The sequence below is a fragment of the Cetorhinus maximus genome, chromosome 16, assembly GCF_964194155.1.
Source record: "Cetorhinus maximus chromosome 16, sCetMax3.hap1.1, whole genome shotgun sequence".
In the NCBI taxonomy this organism is placed as follows: Eukaryota; Metazoa; Chordata; class Chondrichthyes; order Lamniformes; family Cetorhinidae; genus Cetorhinus; species Cetorhinus maximus.
In genome coordinates this window covers 25886970-25909435 of record NC_135894.1, presented here as the reverse complement: position 1 = coordinate 25909435, position 22466 = coordinate 25886970, and the positions used below count along the sequence as shown (strand labels likewise).

The window sequence follows — 22466 nt, the reverse complement described above, 5'->3', positions numbered from 1 at the left end:
TCCAGCCTCTGACCTCTTGTAACCAGAGTATTTATATGCTGTTAAGTTTGATTGATGGTGACTCCTGGAGTGTTGATGGTGAGGGATTTAGCGATAGTAATGCCCTTGAATGTCAGGGGGAGATGGTTAAGCTCTCTCATTGAAATGGTCATTACCTGGTACTTGTGTGGCATGAACATAACCCCATATTATGGATTTACCTAAGGGACTACCAGAGAACATGCTGTCCACAGATCAAAGCAGCCAGGTTCATAATGAATGAGAGCTCATCCTTCACTTTTTCACTGATAATTCAACAGGTCTATATGTTCTATATGAACTGCGTCCTGCATGGGGCCCTGTATAGTTGGTCCCTGCCTGTAAATTTAAAGGGGGCAGGTCGTTTGCAAAGTGACATTTCTAGGAGCTCTCTGTAAGGGACATGTTTTGTTTTCAGTAAAAACAGCATGGAGAGATCAAGGAGGATTAGGACAGAAGAATGCACCTTGGCTGTAGTTACAGAGGATGCCATTCATGGTCTTTGACAAGGATGGCATCTCTGCTATAGGCAGGATAGGGGGACGGTGCTGTTGTGGTAATGCCACTGGACTAGTAATCCAGAGGGCCAGGCTAATGCTCTCGGGACACGGGTTCAAATCCCACCAAGACAGCTGGTGGAATTTAAATTCAGTTAATAAAATCTGGAATTGAAAGCTAGTAATAGTGATCATGAAACTATTTTCGATTATTGTAAAAACTTTTCTTGTTCATTAATGCCCTTTAGGGAAGGAAATCTGACCTACATGTGACTATCGACTTGCAGCAATGTGGTTGACTCTTAACTGCTGCTCCGTTCAAGGGCAATTAGGGATGGGCAACAATTACTGGCCTTGCCAGCGATGCCCACATCCCATGAAAGAATAAATTTTTTTTTAAAAGACAGTGGAGCCAGGTTCAAGGTATTTTGTATTTGGGAGAAGTGGTAGGTGCCCAAGATTTCATTGCCTGTGGAAAGCAAAGGGAGGTTAGATGTGTAAAAGGCTCAGGAGAGATGGTTGAGTGATTACAGAATGTCACACTACAACAAACTGGCAACAAGGATAAATCAAGATAAATCGGAATAGGTACTGTACCTCGCCCAGCGATTGTAAGTATCAATGTCCGGTTAAAATAACAGAAGATATACTCACCCAAAATGCTACACTTTGGTAGAATCGATCCCTTTGAGCCAGCCACAGACGACTGGTCTCAGTATATTGAATGCCTCGCGTTCTTCTTTCAAGCGAACTGGACAGGTACCCCATTCTCAAAATCGAAGACCTATATGCCAAGCTAGCAGGAGGAACAATGTATACAAAGCTTGACATGAGCCATGCATATCAGCAATTAGAGTTGGATGACACCTCTCGGGAATTTGTCACAATTAATACCCACAAAGGGTTGTACCAATACACACACTTGCCTTTTGGTGGTTCCTCAGCCTGTGTCATCTTTCAGAGAACAATGGAGAGCTTACTGCAGGGACTACCCCAGGTTGTAGTATACTTAGATGATGTGCTGATAACTGGATCCACTGAAAAGGAACATTTGGCTAACCTAGAGGAAGACCTAAAATGCTTTTTACAAGCAGAAGTGCAACTGAAAAGGAAAAAATACGCTTTTCAAGCAAAGGAGTAATCTATTTGGGTCACTGGGTAGATTCTCAGGGGTTACACCCGATTGAGGCGAAGGTTAAAGCAATAAGAGAGGCACCTGCACCCAAGAACGCTTCTGAACTGAAATCATTTTTAGGGATCATAAATTATTATGGGCGATTTTGACCAAATTTATCTACAGTTCTGGCCCCTCTGCATTCACTGCTAAAAAAAGAACCAATGTTGGTTTTGGGAGGCACCCCAAAAAGAAGCCTTCCTGAAAGTGAAACAGCTCTTACACTCATCCAATCTATTAGTGCATTGTGACCAGACGAAGGAATTGATGCTAACATGATGCGTCTCCCTATGGAGTGGGAGCAGTACTACCCCATAAAATGGATGACAGCACAGAGCGGCCAGTAGGTTATGTATCCAGGACACTTACCACAACCGAAAAAGGATATCCTCAGATTGAAAAGGAGGGTCTGTCAATTATTTTTGGTGTAAAAAATTTTTTACCAATATGTGCACGGGCGACATTTCACAATTGTATCAGGCCACAAACCACTATTGGGTTTGTTTAGTGAGGAAAAGGCTATACCACCCATAGCTTCAGGAAGAATACAACAATGAGCCCTAATTTTGGCAGCTTATGAATAGACTTTTGAACCTAGGCCTGGCATTCACATCACAAATGCTGATGTCCTGAGTCACCTGCTCTTGCAAGAGAATGACAAACATGTTCCAGTTCCACAGGAACTCCTTTCACTGTTAAATTTTCTCGATTCCTCGCCAGTATGTGTCAAACAGATCTGAGACTGGCCAAGTCGAGACACAGTCCTATCTCGAGTGCGAGACCAAGTGTTACATGGTTGGTCCCAGGAGCCAGTCTGCAATGAAATGAAACCGTTCCTCAACCGAAGACGTGAGATAAGCAGTCAAGATAGCATTCTATTGTGGGGTGCTCGGGTAATAGTTCCTCCACAGGAAGTCAAGCTACACAATGCCCATCCAGGGATCTCCTGAATTAAGACCATAGTGCGTAGTTATCTATGGTGGCTAGGGATGGATGGCGATATTGTAAATGGGGTAAAGCACTGTGTGCAATGTCAGCAGCTGCAAAAGTTGCCGGTGACAGCTCCAATACACCCATGGAAGTGGCCTGGTAGACCCTGGGTACGGTTACACATCGATTATGTCGGACCCTTCCTTGGGACCATGTTTTTACTGATTATAGATGCTCATTCCAAGTGGTTAGATGTTTGAAGTAAAGTCGCCAATGTCGGGCGCTACAATAGAAGAACTATGCCAGAGCTTCACCATCTACAGACTACCAGAAGTAGTCATATCTGATAACGGCACTACATTTACGAGTGCTGAGTTCCAATGATTTATCAACCTCAACGGTATCACCCATGTGAAGACTGCACCATACCATCCGTCATCAAACGGACTAGCGGAAAGAGTGGTACAAACTTTTAAGCTGGGCATGAAGAAGTTAACAGATGATTCGTTGGAAACCAAACTTGTACACTTTGTTTTTCGCTACAGAACAGCCCCCACACGATGTCAGGCACTACATCTGCAGAATTGTTGATGAGACACCGTCTTAGGATACAACTGAGCCTAATATTTCCAAATTTAGAGGGGAAGGTGGAGAAGAGTCAAGGAAACCAAAAAGCTGCGCATGTCTTGCATAGTTGTGAGAGACAATTTACTGTTGGAGAAGCAGTATCTGTAAAGAATTTCGGTGGAGGACCGAAGAGGTTACCTGGTAAAGTAAGCTCAGTGACCGGACCATTATCATACCACGTGGAAGTGGAAGGCCAGATCACCTGCAAGCATGTGGACCATTTAAGAAAAAGAGAGATACCACAACAAGATATGGTTCCACCTGTAACCATTACTGAGCCAGTGTTCCCTGTTGAAGATGTTCAATTGAGGACAGACATGTCTGATGTCTCTATCGGAGCGGAACATACTGAACTGCAAGTGCCCATCGAGGTACCTGATGTTCATGCAGTTCCAGAGAATGTGGTTCCTGAAAGAGAATCTGAAGTTGTGGAGCTGCGACGTTCCCCATGAATCAGTAAACCACCTGAAAGAATGAATTTGTAAATTTCATGAACTGTGTAAATATAATAATGTCACATGATAAATATACTTGTAAATACAATATGTACAGCAAAGTTAAAGGGTGACGAATGTAGTAATTATGGTTTTGTTAAATGTTGGACTGTGCCTTTGAGAATAGTCCTCTGATGTAAGATCACATGATCTGTATAAACCAACGTGTTAGCAGCATGGGCTACCGCCACAGGCAGTATAGAGATGGAGTTGAAAGCACACGTGTAGTTGCTGCAGGCTGTATTGTAAATCAACCTAATGTTTCCACTTAGAAAGTTGCCTGCAGATCAACTCTATTACAAATAGGCGACTCGGCCATGCTACAACAGGGATGTTGACTGTAAAGGAGAGAGGATGAAGATAGTATTGATAAAGGTTAGCGGGATATAAGATACTAAGTGAATGTTAATCCTCAGCACTATTTCCAGTTAAATCAGAACCACAAGACAAGGGAAAATGTGAGGAAAATCTGGGCATAAGTAAGTTCAGAACTGATTTGAGAAAACATTCTTCACATGGTGATCAATGGGTTCTGAGTACAAGAGGGAGAGCAAAAACTTGGGCCATTCAAGAAGCTATAATTGGGATAGCGTGGGTTTCTTTGGAAGGATGAATTAGAGGGACTGAATGCCCTCCCTCCTCAATGTGATCAACGAAACCCTTTGTGACATTGTGTTGTATGCTGAGTGAAGTTCCCTCGAGTGCATGAAAAATGCATTATTTCAGTGCAATTGATATTGCATCAGAGTTTTTACATGAGTAGATGCAGATTTCTCATCAGTACATTGGTTCAGTAGCAACACTCAAACCGCAACATTTGTTCGACTTCTCATTTGTTGTGCGAACCCATTATCTGTTTCAGGAATGTCAGAAAAAGCTGGAACACAAGCTGGGCTTGGACTCCTATTTGTTGAAGCCTGTGCAGCGGATAACAAAGTACCAGTTACTGCTGAAGGTAAGACCTAACAACAGTGCAAAGCAGAAAAGAACTTGAAGGAAGCATTAAAAGTGGCATTGAGCAAAAAGGTGCTGTTGCAAAAACAGATTCACCAGCAGGCAATCAGTGCAGGTTCATAAATGAGTGTCCTTTGAAGTGCTATGGAGTAGCACCAACTCCTCATGTAAACAGCAAATGATGATGGCATCATGGTTAGGAATGGGCCAATTTGATTGAACTGAGACCTTCTCCGAGGGAAGTTTCAGCTACAAGATGTGTTCATTTGACAGCTCCACACTCAAACTTGCTGATCCCTGCAAGTCACTGCCATGGATAGATTATCAACTGAGGTACCAAACTTCTGACAAATTTAGGCAGAAAGGCCCTCTGAATTATCCTGTATATCTGGAAAATGAGAACATCATTGTTATTCCACAGTCTATCTGGCCACTGGCTAGCAGCATTCAAGAAATCAGCACTTCGACTTTCAGCAAAGTTTTTTAAAAATTAACAGGAACATGGAAATGAAAGCTGGATTTGGAGCTGGTAATCGTTAACCTTTAATTGAGTGTATTAGATGTTGACAAGAGATTTTTTAAAGAATAGAACAAAGACTCAAACAATAACCAGGGCACGAGTGTGAAATCCAGAGGGAAACCTGGCCATAAATACACAACCACCACAAAAAACAAATCATTCACACAAAAACCAAATATCTTGTGTAAAAACCAGTGCGTTCAAACAAAAAACTGGGCCATTTACTCAAAAAACTGGGCCATTTACTCAAAAAAAAACCAGACCAAAACCAAGGAGCATCCAAGAAAACGACAGATAAAAAACTGGGGGTATGATTTTAACACCGTCAAAAAATCACACCAGGTGTGTGAAAACGGCACAAACCAGGCTATGTGTAAAACAAAAAAGACTTCTGTTGCTTCGTTATTGAAATGCACACTTTTCTAAATAGATGCTCAAGCTGAAAATCAGATGGTCGGTGACCCAGATATAAAGGAGGCAAATTCCATACCTCCATTGCTGTCCAATCACAACTTTTCATGTGTCCTGGGATCTATTGGAGAAGCTGGAAAGCTTGGCCTTTCTTCCTGTTACTCCTATCTTGAGTAGAGTAGGAAGCAATGGGAATCTCAAAGGAAACAGCAGCAGTCATAAGTCTCTCTGCAAAAGCCTTCAGAGATCTTCATTATACACTGATAACTGCAACTTTCAAATTCAATGTACAACCTGGCAAATTGTAAGGAGCCATTATTTTTTAATAGCTCAGCCATTGAGTGCTGGACTGGAATAGGATGACAAGGGACTTTCTTTGTACAAACAGGCTGATGATTGTCTGCCAGTATCTCAGAATTGCGTTTTACTTAAGGAATTGATGAGTGTGTCTGGTTTTCAACAGGAGTTGTTGAAGTACAGCAAGAACTCTGAGGGAGCTGAGGACCTGCAGGAAGCACTGGCAGCCATCTTGGGAATTCTGAAAGCTGTGAATGACTCAATGCACCAGATCGCCATCACGGGGTATGAGGTAAGACACAAGCTGACCTCATTGAGAGCTGTGTGGTGACATGATGCCACACGGTTACCACACATACAAGGTAGATCCTCTTCCTTGAACACTGTACATGAGGCAAAAACAGAATTACCTGGAAAAACTCAGCAGGTCTGGCAGCATCGGTGGAGAAGAAATCAGTTAACGTTTCGAGTCTTCATGACCCTTCGGCAGAACATGAGGCGTTGTACAATTACTAATAAATTGCCAAGTATTTTCTTTCATGACTGGTAAGTCAGACCACATCGCCAGTTAATAGCAACATTTTGTCAAGATTAACAATGCTTCATATTTGCCAGGTTTACTTAATTACCAAGAGGTTATTGAAATCATTCACTGTGAGGCTAAGGAAGCCAGAGCCCTTGCTGGCAAGCGCAGAAAATTCTAGAGAGAAATGCGGAGAGGGCTGATCCACCAGCTGATCGACAAAGAGGGTTGTGAATGCTTTAAGTTGGCGAGGTTAGTCCCAACTGGCATGGTGGGTGGGAAATTCAATAAGAAAGAAGGATTGAGCAGTTGGGCTGTTGCTTGTAAAGAGGCAGTGAAAGGGATCAGCATTGACACTTTGGGGAATGCCTTGGGAATAATGCGGATGTGTTCAACTCTGACTAGTGGCAGGAGTGTAAAAAGGTGGAGGAGTAGTGATGGATTGGGGTAGGCCCTGGGAAAGAGAGAGAGAAAGGGTGCCGGAAAGCACCTGAGAGCAGAAGCAGTAGGGACGGGGAGAGGCGAGAGAAAGGAGCTAAGAGAATGGAGTTAGAAAAAATAAATTAGGATCCTCTGCAGCAGTCAAAATACCCATGTTGAATGGATACAGAGAGAATTTGGGCATTTTAGGAAGTTAGAACATCCTCAACTGTTAGGGGTTTTAAGTGCATATTTTCTGGAAGGCCGCATGCAGCTAGCTTTGGGTCAGCTTAAAATTGCTACTTTAAGTTGCAATATTTGTGGCTCCATCAAAGATGGCAGGGAATCAAAGAATATCAGATAAACTGGACAGATTTGCTTAGCATGAACTAGTCTATTAGCTGTGATAGACATTGTACATGGGTCAGTCTGCTAGCTGTGATTTACACTGTACATGGGTCAGTCTGCTAGATGTAAGTTACAATGTGCATGTGTCAGTCTACTAGATGTAATTTGCACTGTACATGAGGCTGCCTGCTTTCTGTGATTTACCCTGTGCATGGGTCAATCTGCTATCTGTGATTTACATTGTACATGGGTCACTCTGGTAGTTGTGACTCACACTGTACATGGCTCAGTCTGCTAGTTGTGGTTAAAATTTACATGGTTCAGTCTGCTAGCTTAATTTACACTATACATGGGTCACTCTGGTAACTTTGATATATAGTGTACATGGCTCACCCTGCTAGCTGTGATTATATTCTACATGCGTCAGTCTGCGAGCTGTAATTCACAATGTGCATGAGTCAGTGTGCTAGCTGTAATTTATTCTATATGGTTCAGTCTGCTAGGTGTGATTTACACTATACATGGGCCAGTCTGATAGCTGTGATTTACCCTGTACATGGGTCAGTCTGCTACCTGTAATTATAATGTATATGGTTCAGCCTGCTAGCTGTGATTTAAGCTGTACATAAGTCAGCCTGCTAGCTATGATTTACACTGTACATGGTTCAGTCTGCTAGATGTGGTCACATTGCACATGAGTAAGTCTGCTAGCTGTGGTTGCATTGTACATGGGTCAGTCTGCTAACTGCAATTACACTGTACACAGGTCAGTCTGCTGGCTGTGATTTGCACTGTACATGGGTCAGTCTGCTAGCTGTGATTTACACTGTACATGAGTCAGCCTGCGAGCTATGATTTACAATTGTCAGGATCCGTTGATGCCTTCGATAGATGTTGTTTGTCTGGCATATTTCCTCAATTTGTGTTACTTTCTCATAACTCAAAAGTGTCACAGATTTCATTCCTTTAGGTTCAGGAGGCTATGCTCACCTCTGAATTCATTGACCGAAGTTTAGGCTTTTCGATGAATTTCAAGCAAATGATCTGAGACTTGGGGTGATCAAGTTCTTTGAGGCCAAACTGTGATTCTTGAGCTACAGAAGTAGTTTTGTGTTTTCTTTGTACTGTATAATAATTGGGGTAAAATACAAACTCGAGGCAGGAAGCTTCATTTGTAGTGAATGCTTATCAGGGATGAGGTTACACTTCTCCAACACACCTCAAAGTACGTGGATCACTGGATAAACCTCATTGTACCTGCACTATGCTGGAGGAATAAAAGTTTGAGGATATTAAGCTGCTTGCATTCAGTGCATCATAAAAATGTTTTGTTAAATTGTATTTGGATCATTTGAATTTCTAAGCATAGGTTTTTGATTTCTCTTTTCTAACAGGGGAATTTAAATGAACTTGGTAAGCTTTTAATGCAAGGTTCATTCAATGTCTGGACAGACCATAAGAAGGGTCACGCTAAAGTCAAAGACCTGGCACGATTCAAACCAATGCAGAGGCACCTATTCCTCCATGAGAAAGCATTGCTTTTCTGCAAGAGAAGAGAAGAAAGTGGGGAAGGGTATGAGAAAGCCCCTTCCTACAGTTATAAACAATCCTTGCATGTAAGTAATTGTGGTAACCTGATGTGTAATATACCTTTAAGTTATAATGTTATAATGGAAGATCCAATAGCAGCGTAGTGCAGGCTACCTCTGTAGTTAATAGTCTGTAGTCAGTAGCAGCAGTAGTGTAGAGATAGAGTTTGAAGTGTTAGCACATGTTTAGTTGCTACTGAGCGCTTTTGTAAATAAACATCGAGTTTCTACCCATGAGTGTCTGCTACTCAACTCTTATCATTAGTACCAAATTGGCCACCCCTTACAACAAGCGTGTGAACAGGATCCAACAAACTTGTGACTAGGATCCAACTGTAATATCCACTTAACATAGAACAGAGCAATTCAGGTAATGTTTCCCTCCCTGTGAGACTGTCTTTGCTTATGCTGTGAGGCTTCATCAGTGCTGCCTTCAAACTTGCTCAAGCTTCACCACAAAGCACTGTGTTCCTCTAACTTTAAACAGGTTTGCATGTGCAGACTAAACTAAAACACTGAAATGTAGTAATTCACAATCAAACTGGAGCATGAAGTCGATGTGAAATCAAACTGGTTTCCGGTTTTTAATTTTCCAATATCATTGTTCTACATAAAAGCAAAATACTGCAATGCTGGAGATTGGAAATAAAAGCAGAAGATGCTGGAAAGACTCAGCAGGTCTGGCAGCGTCTGTAGAGTACGAAACAGAGTTAATGTTTTGACTCCAATATGACTGTTCTCGAGTTCCGAAGAAGAGTCACATTGGACTCGAGAAGTTAACTCTGTTCCTCTCCACAGATGCAACCAGATGTGCTGTGTTTTACCAGCAATTTCTGTTTTTATTTCATTATTCTACATTTTGTCTAAGCGTTTTGATTCTTTTTTAATAAGAAAGGACTGGCATTTATGTAGAACATTTTGTTACTCAAACTCCCAAAGCATTGTCCAGGTCGAGTATCCTTTATCCATAATCCGAAAACCAAACACATCCAAAAACTGCACCTCAGAGCACCTCAAACCACTCACAGCTAGAGTATTGCATGCAGTTCTGGAATCCACATTGTAGGAAGGATGTGATTGCACTAGAGAGAGTGCAGAGGAGATTTACCAGGATGTTGCCTGGGCTGGAGAGTTTTAGTTATGAGGAGAGATTGGATAGACTGGGGTTATTTTCCCTGGAGCAGAGGAGATTGAGGAGGGACATGATTGAGGTGTATAAAATTGTGAGGGGTATAGATAGGGTAGACCGGAAGGAATTTTTCCCCTTGGTGGAGGGATCAATAACCAGGGAGCATAGATTTAAGGTAAGGGGCAGGAGGTTTAGGGGGGATGTGAGGAAGAATTTTTTCACCCAGCGGGTGGTGGGAATCTGGAGCTCACTGCCTGAAAGGGTGGTAGAGGCAGAAACCCTCATAACATTTAAGAAGTATTTGGATGTGCACTTGCGATGCCATGGCATAGTGCTGGAAAATGGGATTAGAATAGTTAGGTACTTGTTTGACCGGCGCAGACTCGATGGGCTGAAGGGTCTTTCTCTGTGCTGTAGACCTCTATGACTCCGTGACTTTTTTGAACCTCATCGACCTTTAGCATGGGAAATCTGTGACCCGAGCTGACACGACCCGAACTGACATGAACCTCACCAACTGCACCTGACCTTTAGCGCAGGAAGTCTAGTTGTTTGTCTGCACTGTTTACCTTACGAACTCCTTCCTACAAGCAGAATCGCAGATGGTGCCACAGGCGGGAACTTATTATAGGTATCCTGTATTTATTATTCATCTTACTTTTCTAGCCATTTTATTTACTTTAGGCTATAACTAGCCTAGACTTTGGCCATTGTAATTTAAGTACTCCTCGGCCTATATGTGGCATCCGAAATGCGAAATTATCTGAAACCCCAAACACACTCAGCCCTGAGGATTTTGGACAAAGGATACTCGATCTGTACCACAAATGAAGCCATTTTGAAATCTAGCCACTGTTGTAACGTAAGAAACACAACAGCCACAATGCACACAGCAAAGTCACACAAGCAGCAATATGATAATGATCAGGTAATTTATTTAGTGATGTTGGTTGAGTGATAAACGATAGGCAGGACATCAGAAGAATGTCTTGTTCTTTAAATAGTGACATGGTTTCATTTAGATCCACCTGAGAGGGTAGCTAGGACCTTAGTTTAATATCTCATTTGGAAAAAGGTACTTTCTACAAGGGGAAACAGCCTCTCAGCATTCACCCTGCCAAGTCTCCTTAGAATCTTATATGTTTTGATAAGATTACCTATGAACTCCATTGGATACAACCCAGCCTTTCCAACCTTTTCTCATAAGATAACCCTCCCATCCCAGGTATGAGTCACTGAACTGCTTCTGATGCATTTATATCCTTTCTTAAATAAGGAGATCAAAACTGTACACAGTACTCCAGATGTGGTCTCACCAACACCCTGTACAACTGTAGTAAAACATCCGTGCTTGTATAATGAAAACAGAAAATGCTGGAAAAACTCAACAGGTCTGGCAGCATCTGTGGAGAGAGAAACAGAGTTAACGTTTCGAGTCCAATATGACTCTTCTTTGGAACTTTTATTTTATCCCGACTTTTATATTCCCCTTGCAATAAACAACAACATTCCATTTGCTTTCCTAATTTGCACCTTCATGCTAACTTTTCCTGATTCATGTACCAGGACACCCAGATCCCTCTGTACTGCAGAGTTCTGCAATTTTTGAGTGAGATATATCCTGGACACTAGGAGCAGTCAGAAAACGTCTCGGTGATCTATGCCAGTCCTGTACATTCTGATGTTTCTTTGTAATGTGGCCTTTGTAATGCAGAAACATTGTTACATGACTTCTTCTGTTTTATAGATGACCACTGTTGGTATCACTGAGAATGTTAAGGGAGATAATAAGAAGTTTGAAATTTGGTATAATGCAAGAGAAGAGGTTTATATTGTACAGGTAAGTGTGAGCCAAGGATATAAGAATGTTAGGCATTAAAAGGCAAATACACTGGTTTAATGATCCATTCAAATCAGCTGCGTTCAACTGCTGGCCTTTGGAAAAATGCAGCATTGTTGCCACACACACTACAGCACTATTTCTTCACTATTCAAAGCGTTTTGTTGATAAATGAAAAGCTCATTGGCCCCAGATTTCCACACGTTGGGTTCCTGTCTATTTTGCCAAGGTCACACCCCCTGATATTTTTCCATGCTGCCCCCTACCAGAGTTTGCAGGGGCTGTGGGGAGGCATGGCATTTGCATGGGGCAGTCGACTCCACTTTGGGGCACGTTGTTTGTCCCTGGCTATCTCATGCCAGTGGAAATTCAGCCAGTACACGCCTGCTCATGACGGGGTGGGTGTTTCCCAGATTCCCCCCACCCATCTCCTCTCTTCAAGAGCCTGGGCCACACGCACCCTTGTTAAATCCAGTCTATCTCATCTTTTTCAGTATACTAGCCACTTAGTGTGTTGGATTTAATTGAGGTTCAGAAGCAGGGACTTGTGACATTCCCCCGCCCCACTCCTGGCATGTTATTTGCCTTATAAGACTGGGTTAAAGGGTGAGTAGGCACTAAAGAAATTTGCAGTGACAGTGGAGAACCAAGGTGATTGGTTCTGCCCTGTTCTTGGATCCCTGGTTTTCTCTGAAGATACAGTGGCAGTCAGGTCTGAACCCCCATGAGATTCCAGTGCCGTCACATTTTACCAATGGCACTTGGTACCTTCAGTCCTTGAGGAAGGAGCAGCTTCCTGTCATGATAAAGAATCCACCCATTGGTGGGAGCAATCGAATAGTTAAATATAAGGATGAGACTCATTTTAATACCATAATTTTAGACACTTGGAGATAAACGCACAATTGTCAGCTTTCCCCTTGGTGTTTTTGGTGGTGGTCTCTCTCTACACAACTAGGCAGCTCAGCTACTGCAATGCATCTTTAAATGATGGAGTGGCACTTAACAGTATCACAGAGAGGGTAGTAACCTGGGCCCAATGGCCCTGAAGTTCTCTGGAATCACAGTGTGCATCTACGAGATGTAAGAATGAACTTGTTTCTCCTTCTTTAGGCAGCAACACATGAAGTTAAAAATATCTGGGTCAACGAAATAAGAAAAGTCTTAACAGGTCAGCTGGAAGCTCGTAGAGGTAAGGAGCACTCGTGAAACTTTGTGAGCAAGTTACTAATGTCCTGTAATAGCAAGTTGCTGGTCTATTTCTGTAAAATTAAAGACAATGGAGGAAAGGTATTTACAGTTGATGATTTTCCTATCGTGAAAAATATGAGCAAATGCAAAAGTTTAGAAATCGTGATAGTTCTATAACTGAAGCCACTGAACCCGTCAGTCAGATAGACGGAGCTCAGTTCGAGCCCTAGGACTCTGCATTCCCGTTAACTGCTGATGTTCGGGAGTTGTAAATTTTGCTTATTTGCTGTATTAGATGGTACGTCAAACTATGATAGGAAGAGAGAAGGCATATGGCAAAGTTCCCATTTATCCCCAAACTGCGACTGCCCCCTCTCAATGAAGAGCATTGAGTGCTGCAGTGATACACAGCCCAATTAGGTATTGGTCAAAGGATTTAGAACTTAATCAGGCAGATCTTTTTGTTCCTACACTGGGGGCTATTGGATCAGTTAGGTGCAGTGACTAAAGGAAAATGGTGCCGGCAGGATTGCACAGCCAGACAGACCTTTTATTCGGTGCATCCAGCTGATCTAGTAGCCTGTACGGTTGGTTATTTACTGATTTATGAAGCATTTTATTTCTTCACATGGTACAGTGAGTGATGTATGTAATTTTGTTAAATCCCAGTTTAAAGTTTTGCAAATACACAAGCATTTGTTTCATAAAACATCACATTCCCATCACAACGTTAACATTGGTGTTAGCCATTTGGATCATCATTGATTGTCTCTGAGACCCATAATGAACATTGTATAGTAAATCAGGCCCAAACTGATTCCAAAGTGAAGTGAAGTGACACTACCCCCATTGCCCTAGCATCAGATCTGGCCCTGATTTATATTCAGGCTACATTTACACTCAAACTGCAGCATTAGCACTATATAAAACCATCTATTATCAATGCTATAATTACAGTGGGAATTGGGTGTTATCATATGGATTGCAGATTGAGAGCTGGATATTTCTTCCACTTCTCATATTCTTCTCAACGCTGTGGGTTCAGTGAATAGTTCCATTTGTAATCTTTACTTCCCATACTCCATTAACCCATTGAACCCCATTATTCCTCCCAGAAATACAAATCCTTCAGGTTTTGTGAGTGTTTTCCTCCAGGCTGCAGGGAACTTTTCCCAGAGAGTGATGATGTATCTGAACTGAAAGAAGGAATCGCACAGAATGACCTTGTCATTTGTCACTGCCCAATACACTGCATTTCTGCTTACCTCACAATTCGACTTGAGGCTGGAGGGGCTGAATGACCTGCTCCTGTTCCTATGTTCCTGAGTGCCTACCCCAAAGGCAAGTGTGCTTTGCTCTCTCCATGCACCTATTATCTCTCTAGCTCACTGTCTAATGCTGATGTAATGTTATTAAAGCTAACCCTTTCCTCCACTCCCACTTGATTTAACTTCTTCAAAACTATTCAAAGCCCATATAGGGGCTCATTTCAAAGCATGATCTAAAAGAGCTGGCATCCCCTGTGAGTCCGTGTCGGGCTCCTCATTTTGCACAAAATGCTGTGCCCTGTCCTTCCCATTAAGTCTGCACTTCAGTACACCAGACAATGGTTTGTAACTGTGGTCACCTGTATACCATCCAAAATCTACCACCTTTCACCAAGTAAGAATGGGAGAGAAATAATCGTCATTCTACCTGAATGCAGCTGTCAAACTCTCAGTTTATTCTGTTATTTCTTTGACGGATAGTCAGCTTTACAGATGCTTAATGACAAGATTTTGGTCCAGTGCCTGTTGAAATTTGTGTTGTCGCAGATATTTATTGTAAAGCACAAACAAATTTTGTTTTCCAGTTTCTAACCAGCATCAAAAGTTAGAGCATATTTCTGTGGCCCCTTTAGCTCTACCTATTAATACCAGGTAAGTACTTTACACATTACATTTAATGTACCTTAATGTAATCTGATGTTCATAATGTAATCATGTGTAACTGACAAACACTGGAAACTTTGATTAGTTGAGGCAGTAAATTATTTCCACTCATTGAGTATCGTAGCAATGCAGTGTTAATTTCTGCACATGGCAATTCTGTTGCAGGTGGTTTTTAATACATTTGCCCTCTTTCTGTGAAAGCAGTGGGACTCAACTTATTAATAGTACACAGTATATTGAAGCAGGGTGCAGTGCTGGCTTTGTTCCTCACTGGATAGGACAAGTCACATGTACGTAACACAAAGGAAGATGGTTGTGGTTGTTGGACGTCAATCATCTCAGCTGCAGGACATCACTGCAGGAGTTCCTCAGGGTAGTGTCCTTGGCCCAACCATCTTCAGCTGCTTCATCAATGACCTTCCTTCCATCATAAGGTCAGAAGTAGGGATGTTCGCTGATGATTGCACAATGTTCAGCACCATTCGCGACACCTCAGGGACTGTAGCAGCCCATGTCCAAATGCAGCAAGACCTGGACTTGGACTGACAAGTGGCAAGCAACATTCACGCCACACAAGTTCCAGGCAATGGCCACCTCCAACAAAAGAGAATCTACCATCGCCCCTTTACGTTCGATGGCATTACCATCACTGAATCTCCCACTATCAACATCCTGGGGGTTACCATTGACCAGAAACTGAACTGGACTCGCCATAGAAATACAGTGGCTACAAGAGCAGGTCAGAGGCTAGGAATCCTGTGACGAGTAACTCACCTCCTGACTCCCCAAAGCCTGTCCACCATCTACAAGGCACAAGTCAGGGGTGTGATGGAATACTCCCCACTTGCCTGGATAAGTGCAGCTCCCACAGCACTCAAGAAGCTGGACACTGTCCAGGACAAAGCAGCCCACTTGATTGGCACCCCATCCACAAACATTCACTCCCCCCACGACTGATGCACAGTAGCAGCAGTGTGTACCATCTACAAGATGCACCGCAGGAATTCACCAAGGCTCCTTAGACAGCACCTTCCAAACCCACGACCACTACTATCTAGAAGGACAAGGGCAGCAGATAGATGGGAACATCACCACCTCGAAGTTCCCCTCAAAGTCACTCACCTTCCTGTTTTGGAAATATATCACCATTCCTTCACTGTCGCTGGGTCAAAATCCTGGAACTCCCGCCTAATAGCACTGTAGGTGTACCTACACCACATGGACTGCAGCAGTTCAAGAAGGCAGCTCACCACCACCTTCTCAAGGGCGACTAGGGATGAGCAATAAATGCTGGCGCAGCCAGTGAAGCCCACATCCTGTGAATGAATTTAAAAAAGGCTGCCAGTCAAGCGGGTTGCTTTGTCCTGGACAGTGTCAAGCTTCTTGAGTGTTGTGGGAGCTGCACTCATCCAGGCAAGTGGAGAGTATTCCTTCACGCTCCTGACTTGTGCCTTGTAGATGGTGGACAGGCTTTGGGGAGTCAGGAGGTGAGCTACTCGCTGCAGAATTCCCAGTCTGTAACCTGACTTGTAGCTACAGTATTTATATGGCTAGTCAGTTCAGTTTCTGGTCAATGGTAACCCCCAAGATGTTGATAGTGGGGGATTCAGTGATGGAAATGCGATTGAATGTCAAGGGGCGATGGTTTGATTCTCTCTTGGAGATGGTCATTGCCTGGCCCTTGTGTGGCACGAATGTTACTTGCCACCTGTCAGCCCAAACCTGGATATTGTCCAGGTCTTGCTGCATTTGGAGATGGATTGCTTCAGTATCTGAGGAGCTGACGTGAATGGAAAGAAGACGTTTTTTTTGATGCAGATGAATTCCATGTTTTGGTGTTGCTATTTATATTGGCTGAGTTGGATTAATACAATGGTTTATATTTGGTTCATTTTTGCTTGATGTCATATTTGAGCTTTTAAGCTTGCTTCCCCCTCCCTGTTTAGCTTGTGATAATACTTGTTTCCACATGCCCCTTTTTTATCCTACTTTTTATTATCTGTCAGAATCTACTTGCATTTTAGTCTCTTTGCACTTCAAACAGACTAACTGCTTGGCATGTACCTCTTTCCTGCCTTGTTTTTCCTTCCTAAACTGCTTGATTTTCCTGTTTGTGTCACCCCCCACACCCCATCCCTGGCCATATGACAAGGTGGACATGCCTCTCCTATCTCGTTTGCATCTGTTCTCTAGAGCCCCTCTTCTGGCTCCTGTCATAAACTGTACAACACAACTAATTGGATAACAGTATCATTTGGAAACAGGAGTTTTATACTTCAGAAATTAGCTGGTGTTTTTACTTTAGATAGATATAATCTGCTTTTAAACCACATCCTTTTCAGAGAAATTTATGTATTCACTACTCATTTCTTCTTACTTGGTTGCAATTTTTGCATACTCTATTTTACTCTTTTGCCAGCCCCCTGCGGAGCCCCCAGAAAATGATAAGAGCTGAGATTGTGAGCCCAGAAAATCACAGCATTTCAGTGACCTCACCAAAGAGACAAGGAAAAGGGAAAGGTAAGGAATGATATATGATGGAAGGGAAGGATGTGGTGTGGTATATGATAAAAAGGGAAGGATGCAGTGTGGTATATGATAAAAAGGGAAGGATACAGTGTGGTATATGTTACAGGAAAAGGTATGATGTGACATAAAAAGGAAGTCCTGCATCACCACAAGACTTCCCAAAACCTTTTGCAGCCAATGAAGTGTTGTCACTATTGTAATTTAGGAAATACAGCAGCCAATTTGTGCACAGCAAGCTCCCACAAACAGCAATGTGATATGGCCAAATTATCTGTACTTGAAATGTTGACTGAGGGATAAATATTGGCCAGGACACTGGGTATAACTCTGCTCATCTTCAAATTAGTGCCATTGGATCTTTTATGTCCCCTGAGAGGGCCTCGGTTTAACATCTCACCTGAAAGACGGAATCTCTAAATGTGCACCATTCCCTCATTACTGCACTACAGTGTCAGCTTTGATTTTCCTCTCAAGCCCTGGAGAGGACTGAGTTCAATTTATACAATAGTTTTTGATCTAGTGACAGTGAAGGAATGCCAATATAGTTCCAAGCCAGGATGGTGTGTGGTTTGGAGGGGAACTTGCAGGTGGTGGTGCTCTCATGCGGCTGCTGCCCTTGTCCTTCAAGGTGGTAGAGGTTATGTGTTTGGAAGGTGCTGTCGAAGGAGCCTTGGTGAATTGCTGCAGTGCAACTTATAGATGGTACACACTGCTGCCACTGTGCATTGGTGGTAGAGGGAGTGAATGTTTAAGCTGGTGGATGGGTGCCAATTCTGGATGGCATCGAGCTTCTTGAGTGTTGTTGGAGCTGCACTCATCCAGACAAGTGGAGAGTATTCCACCTCATACATGATGAAAGGGAATAGTATAGTGCTATACGATGAAAGAGAAAGGGTATAGTGTGATATATGAAAGGGAATGCCGTGGTAGGTTAGATGTTGAAAAGAAAGGGTACAATGTGCCCTGATTGACCGTGGCTCTTTGTCTCTTTTTTTATCTCCCGGTGTTGGAAAGTGTAACAACGTCCCAACAAACTGGGTGTGATGTATGTCATCAATTGTCAAGGCAGCCGAGGCACCTATTGTCTCTTCACCATTTTAAAATTTTGTGTGAATGCACTTTGCTTCAAACCCCAAAACTTAAAAGTGACTCTTTTCCAATCCTTTTGTGGAAAAGTGGTCAGAGTGGGTTTAAAAGTGGATAAATCCCCAGGCCCAGATGAGATGTATCCTAGGCTGCTATGTGAGGCAAGGGAGGAGATTGCAGGGGCTCTGACTCTAATTTTCAAATCCTCTCTGGCCACAGGAGAGGTGCCAGAGGACTGGAGGACAGCTAATGTGGCATCATTATTCAAGAAGGGTGGTAGGGATAAACCAGGTAATTACAGGCCAGTAAGTCTAACATCAGTGGTAGGGAAACTAATGGAAAAAATTTCTGAGGGACAGGATTAATCTCCACTTGGAGAGGCAGGGATTAACTGGGAATAGTCAGCTTGGCTTTGTCAGAGGGAGATCATATCTAACAAATTTGATTGAATTTTTCGAGGTGGTGACTAGTTGTGTAGATGAGGGTAGTGCAGTTGATGCAGTCTACATGGACTCATAAGGCTTTTGACAAGGTCCCGCATGGGAGAATGGTCAAGAAGGTAAGAGCCCATGGGATCCAGGGTATTTTGGCAAATTGGATCCAAACTTGGCTTAGTGGCAGGATGCAGAGGGTGATGGTCGAAGGTTGTTTTTGCGATTGGAAGCCTGTGACGAGTGGTGTATCACAGGGACCGGTGCTGGGACCCTTGATGTTTGTGGTGTACATTAATGATTTAGGTGTGAATATAGGAGGTATGATCGGTAAGTTTGCAGATAATATGAAAATTGGTGGTGTTGTAAATAGCGAGGAGGAAAGCCTTAGATACAGAACGATATAGATGGATTGGTAAGGTGGGCAGAGCAGTGGCAGATGGAATTTATTCCTGAGAAGTGTGAGGTGATGCATTTTGGGAGGACTAACATGGCAAAGGAATATACAATGAATGGTAGGACCCTAGGAAGTACAGAGGATCTTTTGTGTACATGTCCATAGATCCCTGAAGGCAGCTGCACAGGTAGATAAGATGGTTAAGAAGATATATGGGATACTTGCCTTTATTAGCTGAGGTATAGAATATAAGAGCAGGGAGGTTATGTTGGAACTGTATAAAACGCTAGCTCGGCCACAGCTGGAGTACTGAGTACAGTTCTGGTCGCCACATTATAGGAAGGATGTGATTGCACTGGAGAGGATGCAGAGGAGATTTACCAGGATGTTGCCTGGGCTGAAGTGTTTCAGCTATGAAGAGAGACTGGATAGGCTAGGGTTGTTTTCCTTTGAGCAGAGAAGGCTAAGGGGGTCCTGATAGAGGTATACAAAATTATGAGGGGCATAAATAGGAAGAAACTTTTCCCATTAGTGGAGGTGTCAATAACTAGGGGGCATCAATTTAAGGTAAGGGGCAGGAGATTTAGAGGGGATTTCAGGAAAAGTTTTTTACCCAGAGGGTGGTTGGAATCTGGAACACATTGCCTGAGGGAGTGGTAGAGGCAGGAACCCTCACAACATTTAAGATGCATTTAGATGAGCACTTGAAATGCCATAGTATACAGGGATATGGGCCAAAAGCTGGAAAATGGGATTAGAATAGATAGGTGCTTGATGGCTGACATGGACATGATGGGCCGAAGGGCCTGTTTTTGTGATGTATGACTCTGTGACTCTCTAACATCCTGAAATGTACAATTTTAAAGGGGGTGCAGAAAAAGAGACCTGGGGGCTTCTCATATGCAAATCTTTGAAGATGGCAGAACAAGTTGATAAGACTGTTTATGAAACGTTTGGGATCCTTGACTTAGAGGAATTGACTACAAAAGCAAGGAAGTCTTGGCAAACCTTTAAGACACTGAGTGGGCCTCAGCTAGAGTAATGTTTCCAATTCTGGGCACCACCCTTTACAAAGGAGTCTGCTTGTTCAACACCCCATCCACCACTTTAAACATTCACTCCCATCAGGCCTCGGAGAGAGGGCAGAGTAAATTTACAAGAATCATGCCAGGGTGAGGGACTTATGTTATATGTAGAGGTTAGAGAAACTGGAATTCTTCTGCTTGGAGCAGAGGGGAGATTTAATAGAGGTGTTTAAAATTGGGGGGTTTTAATAAGAGGCAAGGGGATGCTCTTTCCACTGGCAGGGGACTTGATAACTGAGGAAACAGATTTAAGGTAAACGGGGAGAGGTGAGAATCTTTTTCATGCAGTGAGTTATGATCCAGCCTGAAAGGGTGATAAAGCAGTTTTAACAGAAACTTTCCAAAGAGAACTGGAAAAATACTTAATGAGAAAAATTTGCAAGTCTGTGGAGAGTGAGACCAAGTAACTGGATCCTTCAATGAGCAACACAAGCATGATAGGCCGGATGACACCACCCCCCCCCCCCCCCCCCCCCCCCACTCCCCAACCCCCTCTCTCTCTATTCGGATTTTATCGTTCTCAAAGCAAAATAGGCATGGGCATTAAACACTGGCCTTGCCAGTGGTACCCACTCCCCAGAACCTTAGATGTTTGAAATTCTCTGTTAAATGAGATTGTTGCTCTTAGTTTCTCAGTTTGCATTTTTTTTTTATGTGCTTTACCATGTTGTTAAGAACCATTTTATGGCATCAAGCAACTCTGTTTAAATCCTCTAGTCAGTAGATGTATTTGTACTGCAGGTTGGACCAAAATGTCTAATCCCCTTGATGTACCAGAAGAAAACAACGATGGATGGTCCAGTGCTGATGACCAACTCAATTCATCAGATTGTGAAGAGGAAGCCAGTAGAAAGCTGGTAGGTACAAGCTCTAGCTGCCACTAATGGGTGAACCGCTTCCTTTGAATGTAGCTGTTTGGGCGTCTTTACACCCGCTGCCTACATTGAAGATCCGAGGCGCATTGTAAGCCTCAGGATTCCCTTTCTGTTTCTCTCGTTAGTGAACGCACCATGTATTTAAGTGCACTGAATTATTGGCTCCCTTGTCTGGTCAGTAATGGTTCTTTGAGCTGATCAAGGCCATCAGCTGTCCCAAAGTTGCAGCAACCCTAGATCAGCAATTGGAGGGTTCTCCAACAATTGACAATATTCATTGTTTTACTGCTATTGTAAAATTATCCTATGGAAAGCCAACAGAATCTTTTGTGGAGGGTATGTGTGTTGGTTATTTTCCCACTTGGGGAAATCTCATAAGACACCAAGCTCATCGTCCGTGGGTGGAATCACACCAATCTCAGCAGTCATGGGGGAATCACACACATTAAGCTCATCGACCATGGGGCGAATCACATGCACTGATCTCATGGGCCATGGGGAGAATGTCATACACCAAGCTCATTAGCACCAGGATGAATCTCACACACTGAGCTCATTGACCATTGGGGGAGCTTACAGCACAGGCTTCTGAGAGAGATGAGCAAGCAGTGAATTAGGTGCAAGTGCCGACATTTGTTCACCTGAAGTGCTATGGATTTCAGTCCAAAATAGAGTAAAACAGAGGCAAGAGGTGTAATGGGTGGTCTATCTGCAAAATGTGAAGGTACTGGGGTGCAGGGGTGGATAATCAGGCCAGGAACTTGCATCTTGTTCAGCCGAGGGGATAAAAGAGATTAAATTTGTGGTAAATCAATGGCAGGAATTTGTTCACGTAAATTGGGGGCTGTTGGGATAAGCTTTATCAATGGGACTGAAAACCATTTCTAGTGAATTTTAAACGTAAAGGAGAAACTTGTGCCCTCCACAAACATAGTTTACAAAATATTTTCATTTAAAACATCTAGTTCCTTAAATTCCCACATTCCTTGTTTTTAGTTCCTAATATTCCCACACTCCCTGCCTAATTACTGTATACTCCTGGATTTAAAAAAATCCTTTCAAGGTATCGGATTGGGCCACTGAATAATTTTATGCCAAAGAAATTGTTTTGGTGAAGTTATTTTGTAAATGAGAGTCCATTTATTTTACATAATAAAATTGGTTGGTTTT

At 42.9% G+C, this 22466-nt stretch overlaps 1 protein-coding gene across 4 annotated transcripts in view; it reads left to right on the top strand.

Annotated features, from left to right (window-relative positions):
- mcf2la (mcf.2 cell line derived transforming sequence-like a) overlaps positions 1-22466 on the top strand; it is a 264376-nt gene that overhangs the window by 235273 nt on the left and 6637 nt on the right. For all 4 annotated transcript variants that reach the window (XM_078559533.1, XM_078559530.1, XM_078559534.1 and 1 more), the window contains exons 20-27: positions 4603-4695; positions 6089-6214; positions 8608-8829; positions 11679-11771; positions 12885-12963; positions 14815-14881; positions 17313-17413; positions 21163-21278. In XM_078559533.1, coding sequence (XP_078415659.1) covers positions 4603-4695; positions 6089-6214; positions 8608-8829; positions 11679-11771; positions 12885-12963; positions 14815-14881; positions 17313-17413; positions 21163-21278 — 897 coding nt within the window. The remainder of the gene's footprint in view (positions 1-4602; positions 4696-6088; positions 6215-8607; positions 8830-11678; positions 11772-12884; positions 12964-14814; positions 14882-17312; positions 17414-21162; positions 21279-22466) is intronic.